The sequence below is a fragment of the Perca flavescens genome, chromosome 22 (assembly GCF_004354835.1).
Source record: "Perca flavescens isolate YP-PL-M2 chromosome 22, PFLA_1.0, whole genome shotgun sequence".
In the NCBI taxonomy this organism is placed as follows: domain Eukaryota; kingdom Metazoa; phylum Chordata; class Actinopteri; order Perciformes; family Percidae; genus Perca; species Perca flavescens.
In genome coordinates, this window is record NC_041352.1 from 21,355,676 (window position 1) to 21,367,631 (window position 11,956).

The following is an 11,956-nucleotide window of genomic DNA, read 5'->3' on the forward strand; positions in this document are numbered from 1 at the left end:
CTGGGAGATGTTCTGCTGCTGCACAACAGGCATCGAATGTCCTGGCTCGCTATCGCAGAGATTTCCCCGACAATCCCCACCCACACCCGTCTCTCAGCCTCGTTTAGCAGCTAGCTAGCGTTACAACAAACCCTGTGCGCCCCGGTGTTGAAACCATCCAAAAGGTGACATTGATATGTGAAATATTTTGTGTTTTAGCTGCTGGCTACTGTTAGCTTGCTGGCTCACTAGCTAACTGGTCAGCTACAAATAAAAATTGAATCAAGAAAAACGTAATTATGTTGGGGAAACTGCAGCTATTTTATTACAATAACATGAATAAACGTTACTAAACGTAACGTGAATAAACTTGAATGGGTAAACTTGTCCGTGAACTGATGCTAACCGGCAGCGAAGGTGTTTAACACTAAAAACTCCCATAATTCCACGCAACTTCCCAACGTCATCAAAAGTCCAATTTTACCGTCCATTGTTTTGGTTGAGAGACCCCTAGCGGCAGAAAGTTACATATTGTACGTTTTAAAGACAAAACATTTGATAATCCTAACAAAGAAATTCTGTAATGGTCTTTTTTTTAAATGGAAGTTCAAGCAAATCTCTTCAAGACACAATACAAGTAGAAATTCCTAAAACTAAAGGTTGGATTTGGAAATTGCTACAATGTCACGATTGCTGGACATTTTCAGTATCTAGAAATAAAGTTAATCACTGGAAGCCAGTCAAAATACTGCGTAAAGGTATATTTGTAATACAATCTATGCTGCATTTCTCCTTAACTTGTACTTTCAAAACATTTTACCACATGCCTGTCTTAGCCTGTCAGCTAGCTAGCTAACATGACACATGGCATTCCAGTGAGAAATGGCAGCTAGTTGCAATGGTAATGCTAACCAAGACTATACAAAGTTAGCACTGAAGCTTCCCCTCACACAAGTAACCTTTGCATAAAAAAACAGGCAAAGCTTACAAACTGCTTCAATACAGGATTCATTATCAGCTGTTAGCTGTAAATGAGCTGGCGAGCTAATGGATAAAACTTCAGCCACTCGGGAAATATGCTAGTGCTAGTCGGTCGCAAAAGCTTCTTCCTATTTTCTCTGTACTTGTTTACTTTCCCCTGGTATTTTGTTCATAGCAATGTAGATGATTTCATTCAATAAAGAGTTATTAAAGGGTAAAAAAAAGGCTCTCTAAGCTATAACCAGCATTTAGAATTTTCATTAGCAACTAAGCTAGTTTATTCGAAAAGATGTATTTGTACCATTGAGTTTTGTGAACCATTTCATTCGTTCCCACAGCAATTTCATTTAAATGAAATTATTTTCTCATTATATTTTATTTGTTGCTGTGACTTATTCTAGGTTAGAGAAGGAGCCTAAAAAGGAGGACTAAACTTTATCCCTTTGTCTGTTTCCAGATCTTTAAGTTATGGCGCCATCGGGGTGATAGTAGGACATGAGTTAACACACGGCTTTGACAATAATGGTAAATACTGATTGCCAAGAATGACCTCAAAAAACAACCATCATAGCGTCAGAGATTTCTAAAAGTGGTGATTTTTTTTTTGTGTGTAATGCTTTTCGTGAGCAGGTCGCAAGTATGACAAAAATGGCAACCTTGACTCGTGGTGGACAAACTCTTCTGTAACAGCCTTCAATGAGAAGACCCAGTGTATGATTGACCAGTATAATGGCTACTACTGGGAGGAGGCCGGCCTAAATGTAAGAGGTTGAATCTACATAATTTGAGCTTAAAATAATTCCCTGAAAACATTAAAACACATTCAAATAACGATCAAGTCAAGAATATTCTTGCATAGTGCCAGTTTGACACTTAGCAGGCTTCTTCGAGGTTGTGTCTTCAGTGCATTTCTATTTTTAACTCCCATGCATTTTTAATGTGTTACAACAGTAAGGGCTGCAAAGTACACAGCCGGGTTGCCCTGATCCAGGATGAACTTTTAATTGAATACGGTGACCAAACGTCCTCTTTTGCCCGGAAATGTCCACTTTTTACATACTGTCAGGGGCGTCTGGGGGGGGTTTTATAAATACATGAAAATGTCCGGTTTTCACTGTTTATCATGGGACCATTAAATTGACTGGCGCTTTGCACAAAATACTACGGTACTTTGTTGTGTGAGGTAATTCCCGAGAGGCTGCCGTGTGGGCAGCTCTGCGACGCGCACATACACAGGGACCAGAGCAGACAGCGGAGCAGCATTGCACACAAAATGCCAAAGCGTTTCCTGCTAAAGATTTCCCACAGTGGTCAGAAAACACACTCTCACTTCTCCCTCGCTCTATCACCCACTCCCCAGTTGGACATTCAGAGGTGTAATGGTGTAATGGGGAGTCCCCACACACACACGCACACACATTCCGGCTCAAAACATCAGGCCACTTACGTAGACTACGGCGAAAGCACTGCGTGGAGCCTGCGCACAACCATAAAATAAAATACTAGTGCAGCTTCACAGTTGAACAGCAAAAAAAATGTCCCACGTGACGTCCCGGTTGGGGCCGGACAAGGCGGAGTGCACCGTGTGCAAAGCTGGCACATATGTTTCAGTGTCTTTATAATTGATCTTATTACATTGAAAAGGTATTAAGAGATATTTTGTTGAAGCTGGAGTTTCTAACAGAGGAGAGGTCATATTTCGAACATTATTTCATATTATTTATTTATTTATAAAGAGAGCTATTATTTTATTACAGATTGTTACAGATTTTATTTGATTTTATTACAGAAGTTATTTTTGCACCATTGAGGCATAATAAAGCATGTTCATTAACCGTTAATTAAGCCTGTCTGAATTTGTGTCTCGAGGCCTGGCCGAGTGTCCTCTTTTTTTTTTTTTTGGAAATGAAAATATGGTCACCCTACTACTGAAGGAATAACATGAGAATCTGTGCTTTGTGGATGTGTTGTTCTGCAGGTGCGGGGCAAGAGGACACTGGCAGAAAACATAGCCGACAATGGAGGAATAAGAGAGTCTTTTAGGGTATGATCTGTTTTCTTACACAACACTTTTGCCAAAGCAAAAAAGCTCCTCTTGATTTGATTCTCGAATTGCATAACGGACCTTTTCTTAGGGCAGACATTTTGTCCTGTTGTAAGGAAAATGACAGGTGAAACTAACTAACGTTACTGATGATATTATTGCATTCAGGTGTGTCAGTAAGCCATACCAATAAACCTGCATGAATACCCGTACCGGGGTCAGCCCTATGTTCTCTCAGCCCAATGGTCCCACAGCCCTATGTTCCCGCATTTCTAAATTTTTTCTTAAGATTAAGCCCTATGTTAGGGTTAGGGTTACATTCCATCTGTAGACCATTGCTACTTGGGTGTACCTACCAAATAGGGAGAAAGGGCGATGAAATCTGATACAAATTTATGAAAAAGTAAATGTGGGTACACAGGGCCTAATTTTGAAAAGAATCTTAGAAATGTGGCAACATAGGGCTGTGGGAACATAGGGCCTAATTTTCGGTGAAAACTAAAATTCTTAGAAATATGGGAACATAGGTCTGTGGGAACATAGACACGCTCCCCCAGTACCTTGGTGCTGATGCTCCTATTAGTTACACCTGGGATTGTTACGGAGCCCCCCCCTGGGGTCAGCTGAGAAATGAAAAAAACTAAACCATGCGCACAGAATAAAAATCTGTTCCCTCGGTTTCATAAACTGTTCGCACGGATTCATAATCCGTGCTCTCAGTTTTATAAACATGAGCAAAGTTTGAAAGATATCCATAGATTCGAACTTCCGGAATCAATTACTTTATAGCGAAATGTTATTTAATCACAAACGATGCATTTTTCCTAACGTAGTAAGGTTAACAATGAGCTACAAACAAATTTTCATCAAAATGAGCCTCCCTCCAACCTGGAGAAATAACATTGGTCTCTATGAGCACCCAGCGGTGAGACGGCAGTAAAACGAGTGCTTAGGGACCGTCTACAAACTACAACACCGACACAAAAAAAATATTAATTCAATTTTAAATAAGGTAGTGTCTCCAAACTTAACTTAATTATAACTCCTGCTTGTTGTACTACAGCACTTACTTTTAAAAAATAAGTTTGGAGACACAACCTTATTTAATCATTAAATTGATAAATTTTTTTGTAGTTTATAGACGGTCCCTAAGCACTCTTCTTACTGCCGTCTCACCGCCGGCTGCTCAACGTTATTTCTCCAGGTTGGAGGACGGCTCGTTTTGATGAAAATTAGTTTGTAGCTCGTTGTTAACCTTACTCCATTAGGAAAGATGCGTCGTTTGTGATTTAATAACATTTTGCTATAGAGTAATTGATCCCGGAAATTCGAATCTGTGAATATCTTTATAACTTTGCTCACGTTTATAAAACAGAGAGAACGGATTTTTATTCAGTGCGCACGGTTTAGTTTTTTTTTCTCAGATGACCCCAGGAGGGCTACGTACATTGTAATGAGATTGGTATGTGTTTTTTTTTTTATTAGCTACACCTAGCTGCACCTGTGCTTGTAATTGGTTACGCGTTTATTTATTAGTTACCTACGGAAGAGGATTAGGGCCACATGTAAAAAAAATGTATTGTGTTCTGAGTTTAAAGTCTAAAGTTTAAGCCCTAATCCTCTTCTGTAGTTACCTGTACTTTACAACTCAAAATGTCATATATATGCAAGGACTCTTTTATAAAACTTGTCATGTTAAGAAGCCTAGGTGAGAAAATGTTCTCTTTATGCTTGTGTGCAGGCGTACAGGCGCTGGGTAGATGAGAACAGAGGTGGTGTGGAGGAGCCTCGGCTGCCTGGTGTCGGATTGAACAACAACCAACTGTTTTTCCTGAGCTATGCACATGTAAGGACACACAGACACAAACTATTTGCCACTCTGGCAATGCCATGCTTCAACTAGTAAGAGCATTTCTTTGCTCTTCTGTTATGTGTGAACAGACTGGCATTTTCCTGCAAGTAGCTACTTTGCAAAATTAGGTTAATGTTGAGGTATTGGTCTTGAACTGTAGCCTGGTTGACATCAGACCCTTCTCAGTTGTAACTGAGAGTGGGTCTGGGAAAGGTTCATCCCCAGCCCATTTCCAAAGAGGCATCACCAACAGACGCCGCTCAAATGCCTCTGGGCGCAATTGGATAGTCCTTCAACCGATCAGACCAACGATCCGGGTGACGTAGCAGCGACAGCAGCATCAACGGGTTGCTGCGCTTCGATGGCCGTCACGCTGAATGTAAACAAAAAGCTGCTCGCCGTCGCTGCGCTATCGTCATCGTGTAAAGCCCGCCTCAGCGGGTTGTGATTGGTGCCTCGATTTGGAAAAATTGGAAATGGGCTTGAATGGGCTCTTGGCCAGACTGACTTGCAGAGCAAATCTCAAATTTGCCGGAAGTTCGTCAGGGTTTTCCCAGGCTACTTGAACTGTAAATATTTTAAAACAGATGCTATGTAAGGCAAATTACAGCTTATGTCTCAACTGTAAAATCTAAAGCTGTATAACGTCAAAGGACTCCTTATATCAGTTGTGGTTCAAGAATTGTAAAGTGTGATGTGTCATACGTGCCATGAAAGCACGCTCTTTTTTTTTTTTTCTTTTTTTATCCATTTTTTGGAAAGTAACTAAGTATAGTACTAAAGTATTATTTTGAGGTACTTGTACTTTTTTCGAGTAATTCAATTGTATGCTGCTTTATACTGCTACTCCGGTACATTTCAGAGGAAAATGTTGTTGTTTTCACTTCACTACATTTGTTTAGGGCTAATTTCTTTTAAATTAGCCCCATCTTTACCAACTGCAATATTAAAGTTATATACAGTACAGGCCGAAAGTTTGGACACACCTTCTCATTCAATGCGTTTCCTTTATTTTCATGACTATTTACATTGTAGATTCTCACTGAAGGCATCAAAACTATAAATGAACACACATGAAATTATGTACTTAACAAAAAAGTGTGAAATAACTGAAAACATGTCTTATATTTTAGATTCCTCAAAGTAGCCACCCTTTGCTTTTTTTGATAGCGCTGCAAACCCTTGGTGTTCTCTCAATGAGCTTCATGAGGTAGTCACCTGAAATGGTTTTCACTTCACAGGTGTGCTTCGTCAGGGTTAATTAGTGGAATTTTTCCCTTATTAATAAAAAAGGAAAGGGTGGCTACTTTGAAGAATCTAAAATATAAGACATGTTTTCAGTTATTTCACACTTTTTTGTTAAGTACATAATTCCATATGTGTTCATTCATAGTTTTGATGCCTTCAGTGAGAATCTACAATGTAAATAGTCATGAAAATGAAAAGGAAACGCATTGAATGAGAAGGTGTGTCCAAACCTTTGGCCTGTACTGTATATATACCCCATATGGTGAAGCAGGGAAGTGAAAATACACATATTTAGTACACACAGGCAAGTAAATTATCTGTAAAATGTTCTCTGTAGGTGAGATGTAACTCATACAGACCAGAAGCAGCCAGGGACCAGATCCAGAGTGGAGCTCACAGTCCACCAAAATACAGGTACACACACACACACACACACACACACACACACACACACACACACACACACACACACACACACACACACACACATACTCTGTCTGACCTTCACCATCACTGTTGCCCTGCAGAGTTATCGGCGCAATGAGCAACTATGAAGAGTTTCGGAAAGCGTTCAGCTGCCCTGACTCGGTCATGAACCGAGGTGCTCAGTCCTGCCGGGTGTGGTGACCTTTGACCTCAGCTAAGATCCTGAACCAGGCCAGAGCTGTCAGCAGGACGTCTGTTTCAAAGGCCGATAATGCTGGGCTTAGCCAACTTAGTTTACATGATGTGGGAACAATGCAAGAAATGAAGCAGAGTTCTTCTCACAGAAAGAATACACTTGTGTTACGGTAAGAGTGGGAAATGTTGTAGACTGAAGCCATTTTTAGTGGGCTACTGTATCTCGTTACAGTTACTGCATAAGTTGCAGTTACTGCATAAGTCATGACCGAAGCCATTTGTTAAGGACCATACTTTATGGATTATAGAAATGTTGGAAAAAAGAAGCTGCCCATATTTGTACTGTGTGACTTGATAAAGCTAGAACCTTTCTTATGGGAATACAATTGTTTTATATATTAAAGTAACCGTACAATGAATGCTTACCTATATGGTAAATGTTACGGTAACTGTGGTAAGCAGAAATATATCAAGTCAATATTTTCATATATTCATTAGCAGCCATGAATTCCTGAAGATTCAATTATGTGTGAGCAAAACATGCTAAATATAATACAAAAGGAAATAAGTTAGATATGTACAGTCCAATTTGATCTCATATTAACTCTTTTCCTTTTTCCTTATTTTAGTTTTTAATAATTGTGAATGCATTTATCATAATTGTAATATAATATATATAACTAATCTGTGTGTGTGCGTGTGTGCGTGGGTGTGCGTTCTCCTTTGATATGTCTTTGTCTCGTCTTTGCTTTCTGTCCCACTTTGTTTCATCCCTGGTCTTATGTCAGACATTTATATTTATTCTGCTAAAGTTCCGCCCGAGGCAAATGAACTCACAGAATTACAAGCACTCAAACTACAAGATCCTGTACTCTCTCCATCTGTCTTTCTGTTACAACACTGGCAAAGGTGCACTCACACTTCAGCTTGTTTGTGGTATTGAATGTTGCTCTGGAATATGGGGAGTATTTTTTTTTTACAGATTTCACAAGTTAGTCAGACAATGTATAGAATATATGTTATGAAAAATGTGTTTATATTGACCCAGTGTTCAGGTTTGGTTTAGTAGATTTAAATAATTGTCACCAGAATTTTTATTTCTTCTTCTGTTTATTTCAAATTTATCTGACCAGCTTTTGTAATTCTCCTTTTTGAAGCGCACTCAAACGTGTTTACAAAAGTTTACGACGATATTTAACAAATTTAGCAAATTTTGCACGTCTTGAGAGGATGAAAATAGCAAATCCTAAGCATTTCTCCTTGATGAATGACTTTGATGATTGCTGACAATTCACTTTTGTCAATTGGCTATTCAGTTTATCATTTCAGTCCCCTCAAAATATGATCACACATTTTTTTTGCTTTTCCTTCATTATACTGTAGTAGCCTGAATGTGATTATGGTTCACTGTGTTGCTGTTTTTTTCGTTGTGCCTCATTCAGTTCAGGTTGTAATAAAACTCTGAGACATTACGTTGAGTTGGAAAATGTGTGTGTTCAGAGGTGGCGGACAGTGGACGGAGGGGTCTGATGGATGCAGGACAAAAGACATAAAGAGATTGAGATTGCATCTGAAAACATGTCCATTTATTGATTTTCCTTTGCACCTGCTATTACACGCATCACATCTCATTCATTTATGTCAGCAGTTCCCATGGCAACTTGAAGCTGTCACTGTGTTTGTGTGTTTGCATGTGTGTCTTACCAGGCAGGGGGTAACATTAATGACTTATATCTGTGGCAACACCAGCGGCAGTCTCATCAATACACACCAATTATTGTGGAAAAACAGTTCAGTGCCCCAGTCGATTAGAGTGTGTGTGTGTGTGTGTGTGTGTTGTGGGTGATTTAAGAGACAAAGAGGAAGGTAAGTGAGATGGACGATAATGAGCTGAGATTTAACTTTTTACTAGATGTGTAAGCAACATCATGCATCGGGCCCCTGGCAGCCATTCTTGCACTCTGACTCATTATCGTGGCGGATTCCACTGCTGATTTACTCAAGAAATAGATAAAACAACCGTTTTTCAACACTTCTTTTGTTACTCTCTCTCTCTCTCACTGTCGCTCTGCTGCAGCCTCCTTTCAAAAAAAAAAAAAAAAAAAATACATTTCAAAGATCAAACTCCAGTTTTAAGACATGAAAATACTTAGCTTTGAATTATAATTTGTCTGAGATGTTGAAAAAACGATCAATTAAGCTTCCACAAAATTCTTAAAATTACTGCTACTGCTACTAAAATGAAAAAATTAATAAAAATATATATAATATATTACATATTTTGAATATTTTAATAACCCTTGAAACTTGGATTTGAGTTGAACATATATTTCTAATATGTATGCATCTGATATTTGCAATTAGGCTTCCTCAAAATTCTTAAGATTACTCATAAAATGTGTATATATATTACATATTTTGAATATTTCATAAACACTTGATACTTTGATTTGAATAGATTTAAGCTTTATTTCTATTATGTATACATCTGATGTTTGCAGTCAGCCCTGCTGACCGGAGAGTAACATGGGAATCAGTCCCTGCAGCTACCTCGATGCTCTGTGTTGGTAGTGCAGTTAATGATGAGCTACTGCATCACTTTGTGCCATTACTTTATTGAATTGTGATAAATCTACTTTAGTGGCTGGTGTAAAAATGATTGCTACGGTGATTAAAATGCTGATTTATCCCCTGGATCCAGTCTCCGTTAAACAAAACCACACCAATCTGCAAACATCAGTAAATCGAGTAGCAGAGGGGCACAGATTGACCCCAAGGATCACTAAACAAAAAGTGGTTTGTGGTAACGGGGTAAACTCATTTTGAGTATTCTATTTGTGCCTCCTCTGCTTCTACAGGCCATGTAAACTCAAAAATTGTAAGTCAAAAGTATTTTGAATAAAAAAATGTATATGATACACCTTTGGCCACTTGGGGGCAGCAGATTAAGCTGTAAACGCACCATTGACATTCATCACGTCGTATAGTTGTTGAATGTGTTAGCAAACCGTTGCCTATTTACACTTCCATTAGACACATTAACATCCATTTGCCCTCATCTTTCTGGCCACCTGGTGAATGCAAGTCCAACAATCACTTTTCTTTTAGCTCATTTAACCAATTAGTAAAATAAAATATATTTATTATGGCTGCTGTAAGGATTGTTATCACATGGTTTGGGACTGGTGATCATGAAATATTGAGCATGTGTACAATCAGGGGCGTAGCACAAAATTCTGGGCCTTGTAGAAAGGTATTCCCAATGGGCCCCTCCACACACACTTTCATTCTAGCAGTTTTTGGGCCCTCCTCAGATGAGGCGCTGTGGAACAGAGCTAAGCTAGCTAGCTAACGAGCAAGTTGAGCATCAAGCTAGGTGACGTAAATTGTGTCAGACGAGAGATGTAGTTCACTGAGCAGTTTCACACTAAACTAAGTGGTCATATGACAAACCTATGGCTAACTGAGACTTTCTTTGGCTGAACATCATATTTGTAATCCGTGGCTCAATTTCAACCGGACCAAAAAATAATTATCTCTCCATTGACTCCCGTTCATATTTTTTTGAAAGATAGGTTCCAGAGTCTGGAAATAGAAGGGCGTAACTTTGGTTCTCTATTACCAAAATAGAGACCCCCCTCCCCCCCCCATCCCCAAAGAATCATAGGAGCTCTATTGGATACTCTTTTTACAGTCCATGGGTTAAAATGTGGATTTTGATATGAGTCTTTAAATTAAAAAATTTCACTTCATAACAGTTTGTGTGTTCTGTTTGTGCAATATCTCCTTCCTTTTATTACTTTTGTCATTGCTATCCTGTTTGCCTTCTGCAGTTATCCTCAGTTTTAAGTTCATGTTGAGGGTTTCCTCTGTATTTTGGACTGCATATTGGAACTCCATGACAAAGCACATGTCTGCGCTATTTGATGTCATTATAAGATCTGGGACTCCCTTTTGTCAAACTTTTGCCCTGATAAAGGTCTACTGCCCAAACACTTGGCTTTTTTATTAGCTACTTGTATTGGACCTTAGTGTTCGGTAGCATCTTTTTGCCACATTTGAATATTTTTTATTCAAAATCTGTCCAAACAATGCAACCCGACGAGAGCCAATTCCTCCCACCTACTGTTGAGTATTATGATGATATGCTGTACAGTAGCCTATGGGATGATAAGAGGGTTGTAGAGATTTTGCTTCACATTATTACTGACTTTAAGCATCTTTGGTTGTATTTGGCCATTGTGAACAATATTGCAAATCAAAATGACCAGCAGTGTGGTAATATTTATTTCCAGGATTGTTGCATCCATGTGGTTACGTAACTTGATTTATTAAATATAATTTCATTGGATAAGCCGAAAACATATATTAAAATCTGTTTATTTTATCAATACATTGTTTGTCATTTGAATTTAAAGACAGTGTACTATATTACAGTATACAGTAGGCTACATGTCACCTTGATATACAAAGTATGATTACATACCTTTCCGTGGCGTCCAGCCCTGCCCCATTATATAGCCTAAATCCTAGACATTTGTCAAACCAAGCAGCAAGTGTCTATGCGAGTGCATGTCAGTTTCAGTTTACAACATCCGATCAAATGGCGGCAGTTATTTCTGCTGTTATAGGCTTATACATGGTCTGATGACCAGAAATCAAACACTTTGTCTTTCGTGTCCTCCAAATTCTTCTTAAGTGGAGGTGATGGCAAAAGGGAATCAGTTCAGAAACACTTCACTGCATTATAAAACATGTAGTCAGAGAAACCACCCCAAAACACAGAAATATTGTCCAGTCACGTAGTTCTGTTTTTGTCCAATAGAGGGCAGGGAAAACATGCCTTCAGGCTGCTTTTTGAGGTGGTGTACAGATTACAGAAGGGTCCACTAATTACACAGAATAAATGTAGCTTTCTGAGAGGTGAAAATCTCTTCTCAATCTTCTCAGATATCACACTCCTTTTAGTACACGGGTTTTCCTCAGGCAACGCTCAAGTCATAGGGCCTGTCCCAGTTTTATTCATCAAGCTTGTGGCACTCAGCTGCCTCACCCTTTCTCTTTTTCTGGCGCTTTCTCTTGCGATTTCATGAAAGCAAGGCAGAGTGAGCCATGTGATACACTCTTTATCTGTATCCGTCTGCATCAATCTTCTCTGTTTCTGGCCTGTAACTGTAATCAAATCTTTGAGTCTAAGAGGCCATGGAGATGACTTCACTGTATATCTCATC

The 11,956-nt window shown here is 39.0% G+C and overlaps 1 protein-coding gene across 1 annotated transcript in view; it reads left to right on the plus strand.

Annotated features, from left to right (window-relative positions):
* phex (phosphate regulating endopeptidase homolog, X-linked) overlaps positions 1 to 8,181 on the plus strand; it is a 31,583-nt gene extending 23,402 nt beyond the window's left edge. The window contains 6 exon segments of the mRNA XM_028569329.1: positions 1,418 to 1,485; positions 1,591 to 1,721; positions 2,939 to 3,004; positions 4,746 to 4,850; positions 6,442 to 6,518; positions 6,632 to 8,181. Of these exon segments, the coding sequence (XP_028425130.1) occupies positions 1,418 to 1,485; positions 1,591 to 1,721; positions 2,939 to 3,004; positions 4,746 to 4,850; positions 6,442 to 6,518; positions 6,632 to 6,731 (547 nt within the window). The 3' untranslated portion in view covers positions 6,732 to 8,181.
* Positions 8,182 to 11,956: the final 3,775 nt, after the last annotated feature.